Genomic DNA, 20,557 nt, shown 5'->3' on the forward strand with positions numbered 1-20,557 from the left:
TCACGGATACGCAATTGGTGATATCCGGAGCGAAGATCAATCTTGGAGAATACAGTGGCACCTTTAAGCTGATCGAACAGATCGTCGATCCGGGGAAGAGGGTACTTGTTTTTTATAGTAACTTCATTGCGAGCTCTGTAGTCAACGCACATCCTCTTTGTCTTGTCTTTCTTCTCCACAAAAATCACGGGAGCACCCCAGGGGGAAGTGCTCGGCCGTATATACCCTTTTTCTTTCAACTCTTCCAACTGCTTCTTGACTTCGGCCAGTTCATTTGCTGCCATACGGTAGGGTCGCTTGTACAGAGGAGTGGTTCCTGGAGCAAGATCTATCCGGAACTCAATCTCTCGCTTGGGCGGCATACCGGGTAGTTCTTCCGGAAACACATCTCCGAACTCTCTGACGATGGGGGTTTCCGACAGTCCTATCTGATGAAGTTCGGAACTGCCGACAGAGGTTGGGGGTGCAAAGAAAACAACCGGTTGTTCCGGCCCTCGGTACAGAGTGACAGTGCGTCTTGCGCAATCCACTACTCCTTGGAATTGAGCCAACCAATTCATCCCAAGGATCACATCCAAGTTCTTGGTGTCTAGAAGAATCAGATCCGAGGGAAAAGGAATTCCCTAGATTTCTATAGGAACGGCAGGGCTATAATACTTTGCTGTCATAACCCCTCCAGGGGTGGTGATGAGCAGAGGGTTCCTAAGCCTTTCTACCCCCAACTGATTTCTCCCCACGAATGGCACAGATATAAACGAGTGGGAAGCTCCAGAGTCGAACAAAATGGTAGCAGGGATGGAATGAATGAGGAACGTACTAACGATGACGTCCGGAGTCGTCAGCACATCCTCGGCAGTCACGTGGTTCACACGACCCCGAATGACATCCTTACCACCGTTGTTGGGGCGGGGAGGCGCTTGGCCTTGCTGGCGCCTCGGCTTTGGGCATTTATCCGCAAAGTGCCCGGGCTCGAAGCAGTTGAAGCACAGACGCTGCTTACCTTGAGCGTCCCTGCGGCCTTGACCAGGCTGCACAGCTGGCGTAGGAGGACGGGGTGCACGGGTCCCTTGCTGATTCTGCTGTTGTTGCGGCTGTGGGACACGCACCACGAATTGAGGTCGGGGCGCGGAGCGAGGTTGCTGCTGCTGCTGCGGCTGCGAGGAGGATCCCCCTGGGTAGGGATTGGTGTAGCGGACCCTTTGGTTAGCCCCCTGTTGATTGCGGAAATTCGCCAAGCGACGCTTGTGCGACTCCAGTTCCTTGTGCTTGGCTTCCAAGTGGATGCTCTTGTCCACCAAACGCTGGAAATCTGGATAATCCCCGGAGACCAGACGCACGGACAGCTCAGGGTCCATTCCTGCCAAGAACTTCTCTTGCTTCTCCTCATCTTCACGAACATCCTCCGGGGCGTACCGGGGCAGGTTGTTAAACTCATGCAAATACTCCATCACAGAGCGGTTGCCTTGCTTCAACTCTCGGAATTCCCTCTTCTTAAGGGCCATGACTCCGGCGGGCACATGGGTCCTCCGGAAAGCGGCGGTGAAGCGGGCCCAAGTAATAGGCTGCCCCTCTGGCTGCGTAGCCTGGAAGTGGTCCCACCATAGAGATGCGGGCCCCTGCAGTTGATGAGCGGCAAATATGACTTTCTCCTCATCGTTGCACTGCACGGTGTCTAACTTTTTCTCCACGGCATGCAACCAATCCAAAGCATCCACGGGGTTATTGGAGCTAGAGAAGGTAGGCGGACGGATGCATAGGAACTCGGCGAGTTTAGAGTGTTGTGGGGGTGGTGGTGGAGGTGCAGCATTATGCTGTGGCGGATTTTGGATGTGGTGGAGGAAAGCAGCCATCATGTTGGCCTGCTGGGGCGAGGATTTGGGTGAGGATGGAGTTGGTGTCTGGTGGTGGTGGTGGAGGCAGGGGAGGAGGTGGAGGTGGGCCGCCTTGGATGTTGGGGTTGCTACCTTCGGGTTGGTTGCCATCACCGGTAGCAGCACTTCTCCTGGTTGTCACCATCTGAAATATCCCATACAGAACCAGCCAAGAGAGATAACAGACTATTAAAGCTAACCACCCACGACTACCAAAATTATTGAACTTATTACTGATATAAAATGGGTTCATTAAGGTTCAAGTTGCTTAAGCAAATAAAATAAAGATAGGCTCTGACACAGTCATACCACACACCGGTATAACCATGCCCCACACGACTCTAGCAGAAAAACAAACGAGAAGAACACACGCGCAAGCCTACTAACTGCTCGTCTACTTCTGCGACGGGCCAGGGCGGAAGGTGAGCAGCGGCGCATTCTCCGTGCTACCAACGCCAGAGGCTCCCTCCTCGTGAGGAACCACGGGCGTGGGCTCGGCACGAGGGGTCTCGACGAAGCAGGTCCACGCCAGGGACTGACGAACAAGCTCAGGCCTGGAGGTGCTCTTGCGGGCGGTGATCTTCAGGCTGCGGCAGACGCGGCGGCGCTTGGGGCGACAGACCTCTCCCTGGGCGATCTTGAGCTGACACAGCTGTGCCTCCACTGCGTCTAGGTCCTTTTTCAGCTGCAGATTCTCCTGACGCAGCTCCAGAATCTTCATGTTGTTCTCGACCAACCCACGGCGCACCATCTGGTGGAAGTCGATACGGGCCGCGTCGTACGCCTCCACCATGCGCGCCAGGTGCATGATGGTAGCGTCATCCTCCAAGCTAGCATCCCGGAAGGTGGCGTAGTCGCGGGCTCCTCCGCGACGAGGGTGGTAGCGGTAGGGCGAGTGCTGCAACTCGTCCGGGTAGCGCTGGTGAAGAGTGCCGATGGCGAGGAGTGCGGCGTTCTGGCAAGCGGCGGAGAAGGAATCTCCACCCACGGTGACTGTCAACGAAGTCCTCTCGGGTGAGCCAGTGAGGATCACTGCAGTGAGCCAGCGTGGGGCTCTGCATCGTCACCCTCCTGCTCCGGGAGCTGCTTGCCCTGGTAGTCCACTCCATGCGGATACCCCAGGACAACGCACATGCCCCGCAGCTCCAAAACGAAACCAGTCAGGTCCAGACCACGACGGTTGATGCTGCCGGCCATCTACAAACAAAAACAAAAGAGAAAAGCAACATTTTAAAGGTCAGATTTTGACGATAAATGAAGCAGCAGGACAGAGCGAGAGACTAGAGGATTTTCACAAATAAGAAAGGATTTTTATTTCGAAAATATTGCTAAGGCTTGGGATCTAAGGCTCGTCCTAGGGTCAAGGGGGCTCTGATACCAACTTGTCACGACCGGAAATAACCCAACGGGCGTTCCTTACGTGCGTGCATTATTCTTTGTCCCAGGAGGCAAGGTACACCAAAAGTTGATACAATTCAGAGTTTAAAAAGCGGAAGCGTAATTAATTAATTTATTACATGGGCGGCGAAGACCCAGCACACAAGAAGACAAACGAAAAACAGCGGAAGACTAGGGCGACGACCCCAGGCGCTTGACGACAGGCACGAGCTAGACACCAAAGCCTTCATCTTCCAGGGGCTCCTCTTCTGGGTTTGGGAAAAATTGAGCAAGACTGAGTACAACCACCGTACTCAACAAGACACACCCATAAGTGCAGAATAAATGCAAGGGAGTACAAGGGGTTTATAATATAAAGGGTTAGGGTTTGCAGTAAACAGCATTAAAAGACACTTAGTTGTTCAAAGCTATTTTGTAAACACGATTCTAGAGCTGTACAATATTATTAATCAAGGCCGTGAACCCACACGAACCTGCCTTAACCCAAGGCCTACGATGATTCAGACCAAACTGGCAACCCGACCCTGGGTCCCAGCTCGTCCCAAGCCAACCCAGGCCAATCATTCCACATTTTAGTTGTTAAGCAGGTTTTAAGAATTAAAACACTAACTTGGGTACATTGCTCGGCTTGCCCATAACTAAGGGCGCGGCTATTCGAATAGATTATACTCTGATCAGAGGTGTACATCTTTACCCACAAGACATATCTTCCTCACGTGTAACCACGTGCCACATACCACCACGGTATACGGACGGAAGACGTGACATAGTTTCCAACCCATCCTAGCCATAGACAAAAGTACCGACCCAACCCCACCTACGGCCGGAACCCCCGGGACAGGTAGGCAGGACTGAGCCCCTAGTAGCAGGACACCGGCCCTGTGCCATGACATCTCGACTACCGGGCCGCAGCTCGTGTAGCCTTCATTTGCCCTAGAGATGTCCATCGACCCCCCGACTTCGTCCATCTCCATCCGTGTACTTTTGTTTATAACCAGACTGAGCCACAAACTAAGCCTTACCCACTAGACATGTGGAAGTACGGTAGTGCTTTGCAACAGAGGCCCGAAGACCGGTCCTTATATGGCCGAGGTGCTACTATCAAAACCATGCACCCCGAGCCCAGCCTAAAACCATTTTGAGGGTTTTGAATAGAGGGGGGGGTGTGAATCCAATTCCACAATAATCCAACCATTCCATAGTGTCCAAGTGATATGAATATTCCCAAAGTCTAGACCTAATGTTGTCCTATTAATCAGCGAAGCATCTACCTAAATTCATACTAGTGGAACCATGAATAAAGTGCCCACTAGTTGAGGTTTTGTTTATTCTAGGGTGAACAAAGTAATAATAACAATAACAATAATAATAAGGTCATAACAAAGGTAAATAGGCATGGCTAGATAAAACAGTGATAACGCGGGAATTTAAATAAAACGATAATGCAATAATTTAAATCAAAATAATTTTATAAACTAGGATTCAATATGTTCAAGGATGATGTGACTTGCCTTGCTCGCTTTCCCAAACGTCGGCTTCAACCTCCACGAAGAGCGGATCTTCCGAAGCTGCAGCGTCTACACGACCAACGGAAAAGAAAAGGCTTTTACTCTAAATGGGGGGAAAGGGAGAGGGGATCACGGGGAGTGATTCCCCCCACTTTATTGCACGCGGGGACGGCGGGAGGCGGCGGGATTCGCGGCGGCGGCGGCGCTAGGGCGCGGGGGAGGCGGCGGGAGCGGCGGGAGGAAGGCGATGACGGGTGGGCCCCACCCGTCAGCGAGGGTGGCGGGCGGGCCCGCCCATCAGCGGCGCGCGCGGGGAGAGGCCAAGTGGGCCGCGGGGAGAGGAGAGAGAGGGGGAGGGAGATGGGCCGAATTCGGCCCATTAGAGAGAAGGAGGGATTTTAGGGTTTTCTTTTTATAAAATCATTTTAACTTTGTTCATTTCTTAATAATTATTATTTGTGCTCTGAAAATTCCACTAAAATTTATTTACACATTTTAGGCTTTTAGGAAATATACAAAAATCCTCTAAGCCTTATTTGACTTTTAACTTTGCACATTTTAATTGTTGGAGGCTTTCACACGGATTTTAATTATTCTAGGCATAATTTAGGGGATGTATTTTATAGTCGTTTTGGGACGTGACAAACCTACCCCCTTAAACGGAATCTCGACCCCGAGATTCGGAAGAACTGGCGAAGAGATCAGGATGGGCTGCCTTCAGCTCGTCTTCACGCTCCCAAGTAGCTTCTTCCTCGGCGTGGTTGCTCCATTGGACCTTACAAAAACGGATTACCCGGTTCCTGGTCCTGTGCTCCATGGTGTCCAGGATTTTTACTGGTCTCTCTATGTAGGTCAAGAAATCTATTGAAAGATCTTGGAGATCTACACTACTTTCTTGGAATTGAGGTCAAGAAAGTGAGTCAGGGACTTGTGCTATCACAAGCCAGGTACGCTTCTGATATTCTCAAGAGAGCTGGAATGTCTATTTGCAAACCAGCTAGTACACCTTTATCTACTACTGAAAAATTGTCTATTGAAGATGGAGATTTCTTGGGACAAAATGATGCTAGTCATTATAGAAGCATTGTAGGGGCTTTGCAGTATCTCACTCTGACTAGACCAGATTTATCATTCTCAGTAAACAAGGTCTGTCAATTTCTACATAGTCCTACTACAGTGCATTGGTTAGCAGTAAAACGAATTTTAAGGTATATAAAAGGGACTGTGGAATTTGGACTTAGATTTGGTAAGTCTGATTCTATGCTTATTAGTGCTTTTCCTGATGCTGACTGGGCTGGTTGTTCTGATGATAGAAGATCTACAGGATGTTTTGCAGTTTTCTTGGGTCCTAAGTTAATTTCTTGGAGTGCTAGAAAACAGGCTACGGTTTCTAGATCTAGTACTGAAGCAGAGTATAAGGCCTTAGCTAATGCTACGGCAGAAGTTATGTGGGTAAGGAAAATTTTGGATGAATTGAGAATTGCAAGACCTTCGGTAGCACAATTGTGGTGTGATAATTTGGGAGCTACTTATTTATCAGCTAATCCAGTCTTTCATGCAAGGACAAAGCACATTGAGATTGATTATCATTTTGTGAGAGAGCAAGTTGCGAAGAAGCTACTTGATATACGATTTATATCTACAATAGATCAGCTAGCTGATGGTTTCACTAAATCCCTGCCGGCGCCGAGTTTAGCACAGTTTAGACACAATCTCAACTTGGGCTAAGTTGTGATTGAGGTGGGGTGTTGAAATATAGATAAGTTTAGTTATCCCGTTTGTGTTGTTATCTCTTTATTCTTATCTCTTGTAACCATATGTTGTTATCCCTTTGTAATCGCCACGGTAGAGGCTGTTTCTACCCTATTTAACACGTACCGCGACCCAATGTGAGGGAATCGTGTTCCATCTAGTTTTCCTATAGAAAGGACTACCTGTGCTCCTTTTGCCAAAACTTTCTGAGCCCACCATAGAGTTTGGCAGAACTTTTCAGCAACCCCTGAGATAAAGTTGGCAATGAAGATTCACAAGTTGACCATCATCTTCTACTAGTATATGTATATTTATACAATACCAGCTTAATTTGGACAGAAAGTGAAGACCAAATTTCCAGTTTTTTTGCAACCATTAATCCACCCCTTTCCGTGGATGCAGCCAGCATAAATTTTCTAGACTTACCGTGGATATGATGCTTTGGAATTTTGGTTTATGTACTGCTACTAGCTAGCTAGCTAGTTCATCTCATCCTAACAGTAATTGACGTACTAGCACAACAGTGCGTGCAGCTGATTCATATAAAAGAAATAAAGAAAAAGAAAAATCGATGTGCAGTTTGATCACTTAGCTAGATGATCTCCTGCATGCGATGGTGGACGATATGCATGTTGGCGGCTTGCCTCTTTTTTTGTTGTTGTTGTTGTGTTTGTTCATGATGATCGATCAGTGGCTGTCTGCGTCACAGTCACTACTGATGCTCCCTCCATTTGACAACCAATGCAAAGAATCCAGAAGCATGATCGATCAGCTGTTACTGCTTTATGAAAAAGGAAGAGGGGATCGATCGCTTTCTTGCTTTCATTTTTTCCTTCCTTTCTTTCTTTCTTTCTGTTAGTTCCATTCAAGTATGAATGATTGCTTCGTTCAAGACGTTTTATTACCCGTGTCTCTTGAGAGTGTTAGTGGCTCTAGCTAATTAATTCCCACTACTGAGTGCTAATAACTCCCGCTAAAGCTAAGCTAAGCTAAGCTAGCTGCATCTTTTTGCATATACTGTCTGCGTCTCCTATTGTTGGCAACGTCGTAATTAACTTTAGCATCTTATGATGGTGCCTGTCTGCCTGCTCGAAATCGAAACGGATGGATGGCAAATTGGCAATATGGCATGGCTAAGCAAGCTAGCTTGGTGCAGCAGCAAGAAAGCAATAATTACTTATTTAAGGTGGTTGGATATCCTCCTATATTCTTATCGTGCTTGGATCTGCTCTCAGAATATCCAACCTAGCTAGCCTGCAAGCAAGAGAGTGTAGCTACTCGATCCGATCCAATGTCTCTCATCACGGATGAGTCTCCTAGGGATTGCTCCTCCTACAAGCATCAGCATCATCATCGCGCCATCCATGGTCGCCGAATTAGCCGCCGCGCTCTGGTGGTGGCGTCCTCAGCGGTGGTGTCTCTGGCGTCGCTGTCGCTCATCCTGTGGCTCGTCCTCCGCCCATCCCCCCCGCGCTTCTCGCTGCTCGCCGCCACCACCACCGCCAACGACTCTGCCTCTGTCGTCGCCATCAACGCCGCCTTCGCCGCCCGCAACCCCAACTCCCACGCCGCCGTTCTCTACGACCGCCTCCAGGCTAGCGCCTCCTACGCCGGGCTCCCTCTCACCGCCCCCTCGCCGCTGATCCCGCCCTTCTTGCCGCAGCAGGGCCAGGGCGACGCCATGCTCTCCGCGTCGCTCACGTCGCCACCGGCAGCGGCTGCTGTGGCGGGAGGGCGGGCGCTGCTGAGGCTGCGCGTGGAGGGGCAGCTCCGCTGGAAGGTGGCGGCGTGGGTCACCGGACGCCACGCGCTCACCGTCGACTGCATCGCCGTTGTGGAGCTGCAGCCGACGCCGACGCCGTCGCCGAGCGCGATCGTCGGCGTCCTCCAGCCCCAAGATCAGGCCGGCTCCCGCTGCTCCACCACCGTCGCCTAATAATATAATATCCATCAAAACCAACACCACAAACCATGCAAACTGATCGATGGATGCATGGAGGAACAGTCCTAGTTCTTGTACATGTACATGTATTCTCTCTCGCGTTATGTATGTATATTGTCCTGTACCGCGCGCGGTAAACAAGTAATAAATCAAAGCAATCTGAATCGTACAACGTATTTCATGTGTTTGCTTTGATTTTTTTGGCTTTCAGCCGTGGTGCTCTGTGTCCCAAAAGTAGGAGTGCCGTACTTGCATTTTGGTTTTAATTTCTTTTGTTCACCACAGGTCTGGTCTGGTCACTCTCACTCACTCTAATTAAATCGATTTTTTATTATTACTCCAGTTCATTCGGTGTGTGAATGTGAATCTGCCTGTGTTGTGTATGTGACTATGTGCTTATGAAATTTCCTGGAGTACACTTAAGGGCGGCCGATTTTCGTCGTCATAAGGAACGGCGCAAAGGAAATTTCGGCCCATACATATGGCCCATCCATAGGCCATATCAGTGTCTAGGCCAGTCCAGTCCAGTCCAGTCCAGGACGGTCCAGTCCGGTCCCGTAGAGCGCCGGCGCGTGTAGCTTCCTCCTCCGCTCCAGGCTCCAACGAGGGAGGGAGACCACCGTCTCCGCCGGCTTTGAGAGAGAAAGAGAAAGAGAGAGAGAGAGCGGCGAGATGCGGAAGCGGGATCTAGGCATCCTCCTCCTCGCCGCCTTCGCCGTCTTCTTCTCGCTCCAGGTCAGTCCTAGCTTCTTCCTTCCTTGGTACCAAACCCTAACCCTAACCCTAACCCGCTTGAATTGATCCATGGCCACAGCACGACGGCGACCTCTCCTTCCGCGAGGCCTGGTACCACCTCTCCGATGCCGACTACCCCATCAAGCACGACGCCGACCGCCTCCCCTCTCCCCTAGTCGCCGACCTCAACGGCGACGGCAAACCCGAGGTCCTCATCCCCACCCACGACGCCAAGATCCAGGTCCTCCAGCCCCACCCCAGGCCCTCCCCCGACGATGCCTCCTTCCACGACGCCCGCCTCATGGCTGATGTCTCCCTCCTCCCCTCCAACGTTCGCCTCTCCTCCGGGAGGCGCCCCGTCGCCATGGCCGTTGGCACCGTCGACCGCCACTACGCCCACGCCCCCTCCCCCTCCAAGCAGCTCCTCGTCGTCGTCACCTCCGGATGGTCCGTCATGTGCTTCGACCACAACCTCAAAAAGCTCTGGGAGGCTAATCTCCAGGACGATTTCCCCCACGCCGCCCACCATCGCGAGGTTGCCATTTCCATTACCAACTACACTCTCAAGCATGGGGATGCAGGTTTGGTCATCGTCGGAGGAAGGATGGAAATGCAACATCATGTAATTATGCTTACTTTTCCTCTTTATACCACTGCTGCTCATCTACATGTTGTAAAACACACATCATACTTCTTTTTTTACATGTGCCCAAATGATTCGAAAATAATAACCATATTACTAGTTTGTAATTCAAGTTGCATTCCAGAATAACTCAGGGCCACCAGCATAGAACCATCCCTCGTTTGTAATTCAGGCAAGGCTACGCAAAAATCGTTTTCCTCCTTTGCAGTAGGATTTATTCTTTTATAGAATTTGCTGTTATGTGTGGATGCCTTTATTTTTTTTGCTACATTTCTACAAAATTAATTTTAGATACTTCAAAGTTCTAATTCTATCATATAATGCTTGACCATCTTGTTGAATCCTTACTGATAATAACATCTTATTTTCAAACTTTCTCTTTTGGCTTGAATATGTTAACTTACGGTAGTTACTTGTTTGTCAGTCAGCAGAGCTTTTCGATGAATTTATGGTGTCAGAACACAACAGGGAAGAGCACCGTAGAAGCGCCAGTGAGAAGCAGGTTATCTTGTATTTGTAAGCTTATCAGTTAGTTTATATTCTGTGTGCCCCATGAAAAAATAAAACTGTGGGCAATATTTTATATCGAGGAAACAACAACCAGAGTACGTTGTTGTATCCTTGCTCCTTCACCTGATGAAGGCCTAACCTGTGCTGGTATTGCGCTTTGATGTCATGCAGGCTTCTGAGACAGGCAACACAGACCTGCGTCATTTTGCCCTTTATGCTTTTGCTGGCCGCACTGGTGAATTAAGATGGAGCCGAAAGAATGAGGTGCACCCATCCTGTAGTCCATGACTTTTACTTTATAGTTTATACTACTATTTATTTCAAGGATGTTGCCACTTCTGTGCATTTTGTGTCATGCGTTAGCATGCACAGGACATGAATAGCTTGGAAAGCTTGCCATACATTATTCATGTGTTTCTGTTTTGACAAAACAGAATATCCCATCGCAACCATCCGATGCTTCAGTGCTGATACCACAACACAATTACAAGCTTGATGCTCATGCCCTTAATAGTCGTCATCCTGGTCAGGTGAGAATTGTGCCTAGCACTCTTGATAATGGTATATTTGCCAACAGAAGTCACAGTTACATACTTAAATCTGAGCAAGTGTTATGTTGCTGTTGATATTTGTTCTTTGTTAGCTTGGTTTAATTATCATGATGTCGATCATCTTCAGCCAGTATAGGTGGCTGTCTTGACTCTTTAGCATATTCAGCATTTCCACTTATGTACACCAGAATGATTTGCGTGTGTTCTACAGGAATGTACTTTCAAATCCATTTGTTCTTTATTAGCATCTTTAGCCACGTTTCCTTCAATTCCTTACTCATTCTCTGCATGTTGCTGCTGCTAATTTTTTCTGATTGATGAACCAATAGCCTGAACATCTTTGAACAAAATTTAGTGGATTGGTAAATATCAAATTCTGCTGCCATGTTGCTTTTGATTTGGATTTCAATGTCAAATGTGCTGTTATTTTACCACAAGATGCTACACAGTTGGTTCTTGTAGTAAATATGATCTCATTACAAGCTAACATGGCATATATGGTTTCAGTTCGAATGTCGGGAATTTAGAGAATCAGTTCTTGGGGTCATGCCTCATCATTGGGTAAGAATAGATATTAGATAACTACTATATCATATTTCTCTAATTTAATTTTTTGTGATGATCAACTCAGATTGATTTTTTTTCCTTTTCAGGATAGGAGAGAGGATACTTTTCTGCAACTTGCCCATTTTAGGAGGCATAAAAGGAAAGCACTGAAGAAAACACCTGGAAAAGCTGTTGTAAATAACGTGCACAAGCCCAGTGAACATAATCCACCTGGAAAGGATGTTTCCAATAGGTTAGCAAATGTGATTGGGAAAGCTGCAGATATGGCTAATTCAAATAAAATCAAGAAGGTATAATGCATGCAGACACAAACACATAGTTCTTACGCACTAGCATGTTGACTGTGTTGTTCTTTTTGTGTTTGGTGTTTTGGGGAGGGGGGAGGGGGGAGGGGGAGTTGCATGGACGCAGTAGTGGTAACGTGCATGGGCCAACGTAGGCACCAGGAGCAGGAGCACTCGTGATTGCACGGCGCACAGAGCTACTCAAGATGGAGAGGATAGTGGCGTGGGGAGGGGAGAGGATAGGATTTGAAATGAGGCAGATCAGTGGAGGCAGTGGTGCTGGCAGTTACTGGGCCAAGATGACATTGTAGGTGGTCGGGTAGAAGGAAAAAGAGAAGATGGCAGGGGCAGTCGAGGGTTCTTAAGAGTGGATTTGGTGTTCACCCAGTAGGAAATGGGTGAAGATTTGCCCAGTAGGGCCTCCCTTACTCTCATTTCAAAATGTATCCTCTCAATTTATCTGCAAGTGTGTTCGTCTTGAAGATACTGTATACTTTCCGATCCATTTACTGTACTCTCAAAATTAGTGTTAAATTGTATCCCTGGAACTATATTCTAAATAAGTAAGAACAGTCAAACTTTGAACCAAACATACTTACCTAACAAGTTCATGGCTCGTCCTCAGATCTACTTATCTGCATGATTATGAGACTATGGGCACGTCCTAACTGGTTGATTGTATAGATTACGGATAGAAAAAAATGCTCATTTTTGGAAGTAGCTTAGAAAAAGTTACCTAAGCAATGCTGATGTAGAAAGTTTTGGGAGAAATCATACTTTGCTGGAAGCCTGGTATGAATAATCCATACCTCACATTAGCTGTTTAGGACGCACACTATATATACTCATGAGAACAGATGCATTATTTTTCTATAGAAATCAACGACTAACACACGTGTCCATGTATTTGCACTCAAAATATCGTGAGTGGGAGTGGGTGGAGAATATGCCATCGCCCCCAATTCCCTATTTTGAAGTGTATAAGATATAAGATAAGATTAGATTGGTGATTGGATTTACTTTCATCAATGATCTGTGATCTCTAGTACTTAAGTAGTATCTCTAGCTTTTTTTGATTGGTACGTCTTTCCTGGTTCATTTTTTGATTAGTGTATGTCTTTCCTGGTTCAGAGGTGTAAGGTAGGTAGGTGATGTTAATAGCTTGATGTTGGATGTACTTTGTTTATGGCATTCCATGTTAGTGTACTTCATGCCTATGTGAGTTTGGCCCTTACTATTAAAATCGTTGCCTCTGATTAGTGATCTAATGCATAACAATCTAAAGACTCACTCGGTAATTCATTAAGATACATCTGATATCTTTTATGTGCATAGTGCAGTCCTCCTTCAATTATTCAGGCGATTCTTACATAAATTGCATGTTGTTTCTTTGCTGCATCATAATTCTTTTTCCCCCAATACAATCACAGTGGTCTCACACCAAAATTTTATTTACATATATCGTGTTACTTTATCATGAAATGTAACATCTTTCCTCTACTGCAGTCACAAAGGACGCTTTATGTTCCGACAATCACCAACTATACTCAAGTTTGGTGGGTTCCTAATGTTGTTGTTGCCCACGAAAAAGAAGGGATAGAGGCTGTTCATCTAGCTTCTGGACGTACAATCTGCAAGGTTGCAAGATATATCTCAGTGATATTTGTGTTTTCACGTCCCTGCCAAAGCTTGTCTAATTAGTTCATTGTAAATTATTTATTTGTTTATAGAATTTGCATTGCCTGGTCCACTGGCTGACATCAAGCTACAAATAGTGTTGAATACTACCTGAATGGTCACTAAAATCAATCTATGTTTGCACTTGCATATGTACACATTATGCATATATTTTTTAGCAATCATTTTCCTTCTAAGGAAATCATAATTCACGTGTGCGCATAATTTACATGTCTGTAATCCCATCATACAACTTTTCTGTCTTTGTTTTCTGATTTTTATTTTCCATTTCCAGCTTCATTTAACAGAAGGAGGCCTTCATGCAGATATTAATGGAGATGGGGTTCTAGACCATGTTCAGGTGTGTTGAGCGTTGAGATTAGAGAGCAATTTACACTTTTCATTTGCATTTTTTTAGAATACAAGTCTTCATGCCACTATATTTTGTCTGCAACTTCAAGGAGAACTGTGGAAGTGTGGATTAGTCCATTAAGCGAGTTAGCTGCTTGAGTCATGAGGTGTTATGGTGTACTTTACATCTTATAAAGTCAATGAAAAAAATAAGGGGCAATTGCAAATTTACCACTGCTTTGAATCATTATTGCAAGGCTGCCACTAGAAAATTGCAAAAATGCCACTAGAACTGTCATTCAAGTGGCATCCTTACAAAATTGAAAAAACTGGTGGCAAATTTGCAAATGCCCCAAAAAATAAATGTTTCAGGATTTTCACTTAGTTCAATTAATCAATATGACCTTTAGTGACACTGAAATGTTCTTTTTTTCTCTCACTAGTTTTGCTATCTTTTCACACTAGTATATACTTTTTAATAAAGTGTTAGTTATGTTATATGTATGCCTTTTCTCATAAATGACTGCAAAAAAAAAGGTATGCAATGTCCAAACAAAAATGTGAACAAGAACACCCCCTTGTCACTTTGCAATAAATAATCTATTTTCATGTTTACCACAGGATGTGTACTGAATTAGATATACAGGTACCCAAGTCCATAATCATATTTCTTTGCTTTCAATGTGCATTCAAATTTATTGTAGTTGTTTTCTTTAGTAGCTTCACTTGTGCCCTACTTGTTATTGTTATCTTCCAGTGTAAAACTGAGTGATAATGTCTTCTGTAGGTTGTTGGTGCAAATGGCATCGAGCAAACAGTTGTTAGTGGTTCAATGGAAGTGCTGAAACCTTGTTGGGCAGTAGCTACATCTGGTGTGCCAGTGCGGGAGCAACTTTTTAATGTTTCTATCTGCCATTACAACAATTTCAATTTGTTTCATCATGGTGACTTTTCAAGAAGTTTTGGGAGGACATTTGATACAACTGGCTTAGAGGTGGCGACTCCTATTCTGCTCCAGAGAGATGATGGTCATAAACACAGGAGAGGAAGCCACGGGGATATCATCTTTCTTACGAGTCGTGGGGAGGTCAGCACATCACTGTTTTTCCTTGGAAATTCCTATCATTAATGATAATTATACATTGTTGTCCTTGTTCCACATGTGCATTTCTTTTCAACTTTCCATACCTCCCTCTTGTAATCTGCAATACATTGACTTTCTTTATTATCGTAGGTGACCTCGTACTCTCCAGGTCTACTTGGTCATGATGCAATATGGAGATGGCAACTGTCAACAGGTGCAACATGGTCCAACCTTCCGTCTCCATCAGGGATGATGGAAAACATTGTAGTTCCAACTTTGAAGGCTTTCTCTCTGCGAGCCTATGACCCAAAACAGGTAATCATCGCGGGTGGTGATCTGGAGGCTGTGGTGATTTCTCCTTCTGGTGGTTTATTGGCATCCATTGAACTCCCTGCACCTCCAACCCATGCGCTGGTACTTGAAGATTTCAATGGTGATGGTTTAACTGATATTATTCTGGTAACATCGGGGGGAGTCTATGGGTTTGTGCAGACAAGACATCCTGGGGCTCTTTTCTTCAGCACGCTTGTGGGTTGCTTGATAGTTGTTATCGGAGTGATATTTGTTTCACTGCACCTCAACTCCTCGAACAGCGGTAAACCTAGGGCTTCAACCGACTATAGGTGACGACATTATGTCAGTCGACAGAATTCCTTGTCAATATTGAGGTGTTGTTATAGCATTTGATTTAGATTTTTCATATAATCAACTGCCAACTGGGTTATGTAAACTTGTGCGGCGAATGCATTTTTGGCGTAACATGTTGTATGATTTGGGATGTATTTCTGGCTTAGCTCATATTTAAAGAGGAATAGGCACTTGCCACCATGACATATCGTGCTCTGATCCCTAGGACAATAATCAGTGATTTTTCGTGTGGTTTTGGATACTATGTTTGGTGGTTATATTATTAGTGTGGTTGTAGTTATCCTGAAACCAAGTAGCAGATGGAACGAGTTAAGATTTTTCTAATGGAAGCTATGAGCTTTTTATTCATTAATTCTTCCCATCACTCGTGTGCTGGATACACGTGAGAACGCTAACCATGAAAAAAGAAGGGTTAATTTGATCCATGAAGGTTCCATTAGCTGCGTTCATCAATTCCGTTTTGTGACTATGTTGATGCTGGCTCCATCAACATGAATGAATCATGGCTATGGCAAGTCAGCTACATAATACGTACTACGAAGTACTCCCTCAATTCCAAAATACAATGCATAACCACCCATAACCCAAAGACCAAGAAATAATTATCATCTTGTAGTTTGGATCATCCTAATAAATACAATGCATACATCCAATAGAATTAGAGAAGAATTAGAGAACATGAGAGTGGATGATTTAAAAAGGTAATAATTTAATGGAGAAAGGGGTCATAGTTAATTGCCTACATACATGCATGCCTTATACTATTATGGAACATCTAAAAAAAGTGGTTGTGCCTTATATTATGTAATGGAGGGAGTAGCTATGTATCCAGTGCCAATAAAAGCATAATAAGGTAAAAAAAAATTCCAGCACATGCCTGTTCAAGAGGACCATGATCGACTGGAACAAGAATAGCTTTTGCAAATTGGGCTCATGCTGATGAACTAGTCTCAGGGAATATCAAACTAACAAATTTAATACCTCATAGTATAATCACACGAAACCAAAGATATATGAGCAACAGCATGAAGGAACAAAAATATTCACTGGGTTACTATGGAATCTGCTCACAGCCATAAAATTAATCACAGTGAATTGTTCGGAGACACTGAAGTTCATAATGAACTGAAACTCGACCAAATTTCTAAATCATCAATTCTAACCAAAGTAAACATAATTAAAATGGAAAAGCCGTTCTAGAATTGTTGGTTACAAGTCGTAACTCCAAAGATCATGCGTGATTCGAATGCATCAAGGTTTGATATTTTTCAACGGAAAGTTAGCTGAAATCTCAGGAGAGTGAACTCCAAGATAAAGCTGGCACAGATAGCATGAATGTCAGGCAGCTTGGAAACACCATCCATAATCAACTGATAGACGAGAAGGGATAATCACTTGGTACATTCCAACCACATAACTGAGTTTATTTTGAGTTGTCACAGAGAAGAATGAACATAGTCAGCTAGTCATAGCTGCTATTTTAGTAATTTTGATATCGAAGTTGAGGAACTTATTCTGTAATAACAATAATAATAGCATACATAGTACAAAAAAAATGAGACAAATCATTAGCGCTATCAGTTATCAAGGAACATGCTACTTTACAATTTCCAATAATTACTGAACCGAATGCAAACTGTGTAGCTGGTGTTGTCAAACATGGTAACTCGAACATTGTCATCAACGGTGAAATATAGAGGGACAGGGACTCACAGTTGACGATGACGACGACGATGATATAAACATGTCCAGCGGCTTTTAGCAACTTAGTACAGGGTGATTGACAGATCCAGGTAGCGCGCATGAGAAGTGAGGCTGTGTGAACCATGTACAGGGTTGGGACATACTGAAACGTATGTCCTCCAGCAAGTAGGCAGAGCTCGATGGGTGTAGAATATATGGAGTAAGACGTACTATAGTTGTTGTCTTTGGTTAGCAAAGAAGTCGAAGAGGTTGAGGCGCCTCCCTTGGATCTTGTTTGCAATGCTCAGCCTGGTGCTGGTGCTGCTGTTTCTTGTGAGAGGAGTGAGATGGAATCGGAGCGTGCCTGTATCGAGGCTCCTAATCTGAGGCGAGGAGCAGTGAACACTGCGACTGCGGCCGAGGCGGTAGAGTCTCTTGAACAAAGAGGACTGACGTGGGGCAGCAGCAGCAGCATGGATAGAAGAAGAATCCCCCCCCAAGGATATCTCGGAGTCCATTCCGGCAGAAGAGACGGAGGCGGCGTTGGTTGGGACGGCGGGGCGAGAGCGGGCGTGCCTCCAAGACTCGGATAGGGATCTCCTGAGCATCTGGGCAGGCCTGGTGACGAAGCCCCTGGCCCTGATGATGGGGTTGGAATTGGGCGGGGGGGCATCGGCTGAGCCGTCCCATGACTGGCGGGAGTCGGCAGTGGCGTCGCAGCAGACGATCCACTCGCAGGATTGACGGAGGGAGCGCTTGCGCTGCAGCTGGCGACCTTGCTCGTCTTCCTGGTCCACCCGGACTTGCTGCCCTTGGTCTTCCTGGTCGTCGTCGAGCTGGAAGAGGTAGAGGAGCGTAGTCCGAACCCTGGGCTGAGGGATTTCGGTGGAGATCTCTGCGGCTGCGGCTACTGGGGACGGGGAGGGGAAGCAGCGCGCAGGCGCAGTGGAGAGCCTCTCGAGCAGGCAGGCGGAGCAGAATCCCGTGAAGGGGGGCTGCGACGGGTGCTTCGGGCACCGGCTCGACGGCACATCGCCATTGTGATTCATCGACTCCAAGCCGTAGGCGTAGGTAGGGTGGGGGATCTGCGGTGAGGTTTGACTAGGGTTTTGACCAACTTCTCTTGATTTGGGGAAGACTAGAGGAAGAGGAGGAGGAAGACGACCCCACCCCACCCAGAGAGCCGTTGCCTGCCTTCGTGGGTCTCTTTGTCTTTTCTGCCTTTGATTGAGTACTCCTACAAGACACCGCCACCTGGACCCCACCTCTCTTTTTCTTTCTCCCTCCCATTTTTTTAAGGAAAAATTACGAATTACCCCCCGAAGTATAGTGGTCATCCGAATTACACCCCTAAATCATAAAACCGGACATTCTTCACCCCCAACTATGTAAACCGGATGAATTATCCCCCTCAACCCAATCCGTGGTGGTTTTGATCTACGTGGCAGTGTAGTCAGCAATTTTTTTTATTGAAAAATAGGTAGGTCCCATCTATCAGTTTCTCTCTCTCTTCTATCTCTCTCACTCTCTCTCTCCTCCTTCAGACGGCGACAGCGGAGGCAGCAAGCGCGGCGAGGTGAGCGGCGGGGGCGGAGGAGGAGGCAGGGCGGCGCAGGGGCAGGCACGAGCGGCGGCTGGGTGCCGAGCGGTGGCGGCGGGGGCGGAGGAGGCGAGGCGGTAGCGGCTGGGTGCCCACGACCTTTTGTGCCCACATCCCCCTTCGCTTCCCCGCCGCCTCCGAAGGTTTCCTCACCGGCGCCAACTACGCCATCACCGTCGCGGACTTCGCCATTCCCAAGGTCTCCGTCCCCGTCAGGCTGGTGCTCCAATTGGAGGATCTTGTGCATGTAGTGCCATGCCGTGCGCTGGAGGAGCTCGCTGCCACGGCCGCTGGCGGCATGCCGCAACACCCGGAAGCACGTGTTGACAACGTTGCAGACAACATGGTCGTAAGACAGGAGCAGAGCAGCGGTGGAGGAGGATGGCCTCCTCGGCACCCGGGTGGGAGAGGGGAGAGAAGCCGCCGCCGCTTGCACCCGTCCCTGCGCCGCCCTGCCTCGCCGCCACTCGTGCCTGCCCCTGCGCCACCCTGCCTCCTCCTTCGTCGCCGCCTCGCCTCCTCCGCCCCCACCACTCACCTCGCCGCCGCGCTCCCCTCTCCGCCGCCGCCTCGCCTCCTCTGCCCCCGCCGCTCGCCTATCCACCACGCTCGCCTCTCCGCTGCCGTGCCGCACTAGCCTCCTCCTCCGCCGCCGCCGCCGCCTCGCCTCGCCACGCTCACTACCTCCGCTGTCGCCGTCTAAAGGAGGAGAGAGAGAGATAGAAGAGAGAGAGAAACTGACAGGTGGGGCCCACCTATTTTTTTAATAAATAAATTGCTGATTGGACTGCCACGTAGACCAAAACCACCGCGGATTGGGTTGAGAGGGGTAATTCGTCCGGTTTGCATGGTTGGGGGTAAAGAATGTTCGGTTTTGTGGTTCAGGGATGTAATTCGAATGACCGCTATACTTCAGACGGGTAATTCGTACTTTTTCTTTTTTATAATAAAACTCAGCTTCAAGCCCGAAAATACTAAGGAGCCCCACGTTCGGTTGAAAAAACAACTTACTAGTATTAGCCGCGCACAAAACAAAAAAAATAATATGATTATCGTATAATTAATTAACGCAAAATCTAACAGAGTTAACTAGTGACGTGTTGGTGGGCCGTCACAAATCGTGTGATTATTACACATATGGATATGGACACAGGTAAAGATAAAGCCTGCAACCGGATAAGTACAGACGTGGAGATACTACAGGAAACAAACCTACGGAATACAATATATTGTTTTCTTTTTTTTGCGGTAATCGTTATGTTATTTTTGTTTCATATAAGAAGTAATTCTTCACGATATTAGAAGTAACTAAACTGTTTTAGGGAAATACCTATGAAAAAATAGAAGTAACTCTTAACGGTGTAAGAGACGACTAGACTACTAGAAAAGTAACTCATAAAAATATATAGAAGTAATTTCTTCGTGATATTAGAAGTAACTACTTTGCTACATGTAAATAACTCTTTACGGTATATTAAAAGTATATTGTTATAGGGAAGTAACTATATTGCTATAGAAAAATAATTCTTCACGGTATTTGAAATAACTATGTTGTTACATAAGTTAAGAACAAAAATAGAAATTCAAAATAATTTTGAATATATTAAATATTTGACTTGTTTTGTCACATATTTCGAGTAAAGTACGATGGTTCAAATGGATCTTTAAAATAATATATGGTTTTAAAAAAATAAGTGGTTTTATAAAAAGAATACTAATTAGTTTCTTGTATTATAATGCAATGGTGCATGAA

At 46.4% G+C, this 20,557-nt stretch overlaps 3 protein-coding genes across 3 annotated transcripts; 2 read left to right on the top strand and 1 right to left on the bottom strand.

The window, feature by feature from the left end:
* Positions 1–7,667: 7,667 nt before the first annotated feature.
* On the top strand, positions 7,668–8,788 carry LOC127761918 (NDR1/HIN1-like protein 26). The gene has a single exon (XM_052286249.1). It carries the CDS (start codon positions 7,821–7,823, stop codon positions 8,463–8,465), a length of 645 nt encoding a protein of 214 aa, XP_052142209.1. The 5' UTR covers positions 7,668–7,820; the 3' UTR covers positions 8,466–8,788.
* A 215-nt stretch (positions 8,789–9,003) lies between these two features.
* Positions 9,004–15,706, top strand: LOC127762239 (uncharacterized). The gene is made up of 11 exons (XM_052286672.1): positions 9,004–9,206; positions 9,286–9,828; positions 10,274–10,351; positions 10,531–10,623; positions 10,794–10,889; positions 11,418–11,471; positions 11,564–11,767; positions 13,268–13,399; positions 13,734–13,799; positions 14,577–14,876; positions 15,024–15,706. The coding sequence occupies exons 1-11, from the start codon at positions 9,144–9,146 to the stop codon at positions 15,498–15,500; spliced, it is 2,106 nt and encodes a 701-aa protein (XP_052142632.1). The 5' UTR covers positions 9,004–9,143; the 3' UTR covers positions 15,501–15,706.
* Positions 15,707–17,022: 1,316 nt separating this feature from the next.
* LOC127762240 (uncharacterized) lies at positions 17,023–18,881 on the bottom strand. Its single transcript, XM_052286673.1, has one exon. It carries the CDS (start codon positions 18,539–18,541, stop codon positions 17,435–17,437), a length of 1,107 nt encoding a protein of 368 aa, XP_052142633.1. The 5' UTR covers positions 18,542–18,881; the 3' UTR covers positions 17,023–17,434.
* Between the last annotated feature and the right edge of the window lie 1,676 nt (positions 18,882–20,557).

Source organism: Oryza glaberrima, chromosome 2, assembly GCF_000147395.1.
Source record: "Oryza glaberrima chromosome 2, OglaRS2, whole genome shotgun sequence".
Taxonomy (NCBI): domain Eukaryota; kingdom Viridiplantae; phylum Streptophyta; class Magnoliopsida; order Poales; family Poaceae; genus Oryza; species Oryza glaberrima.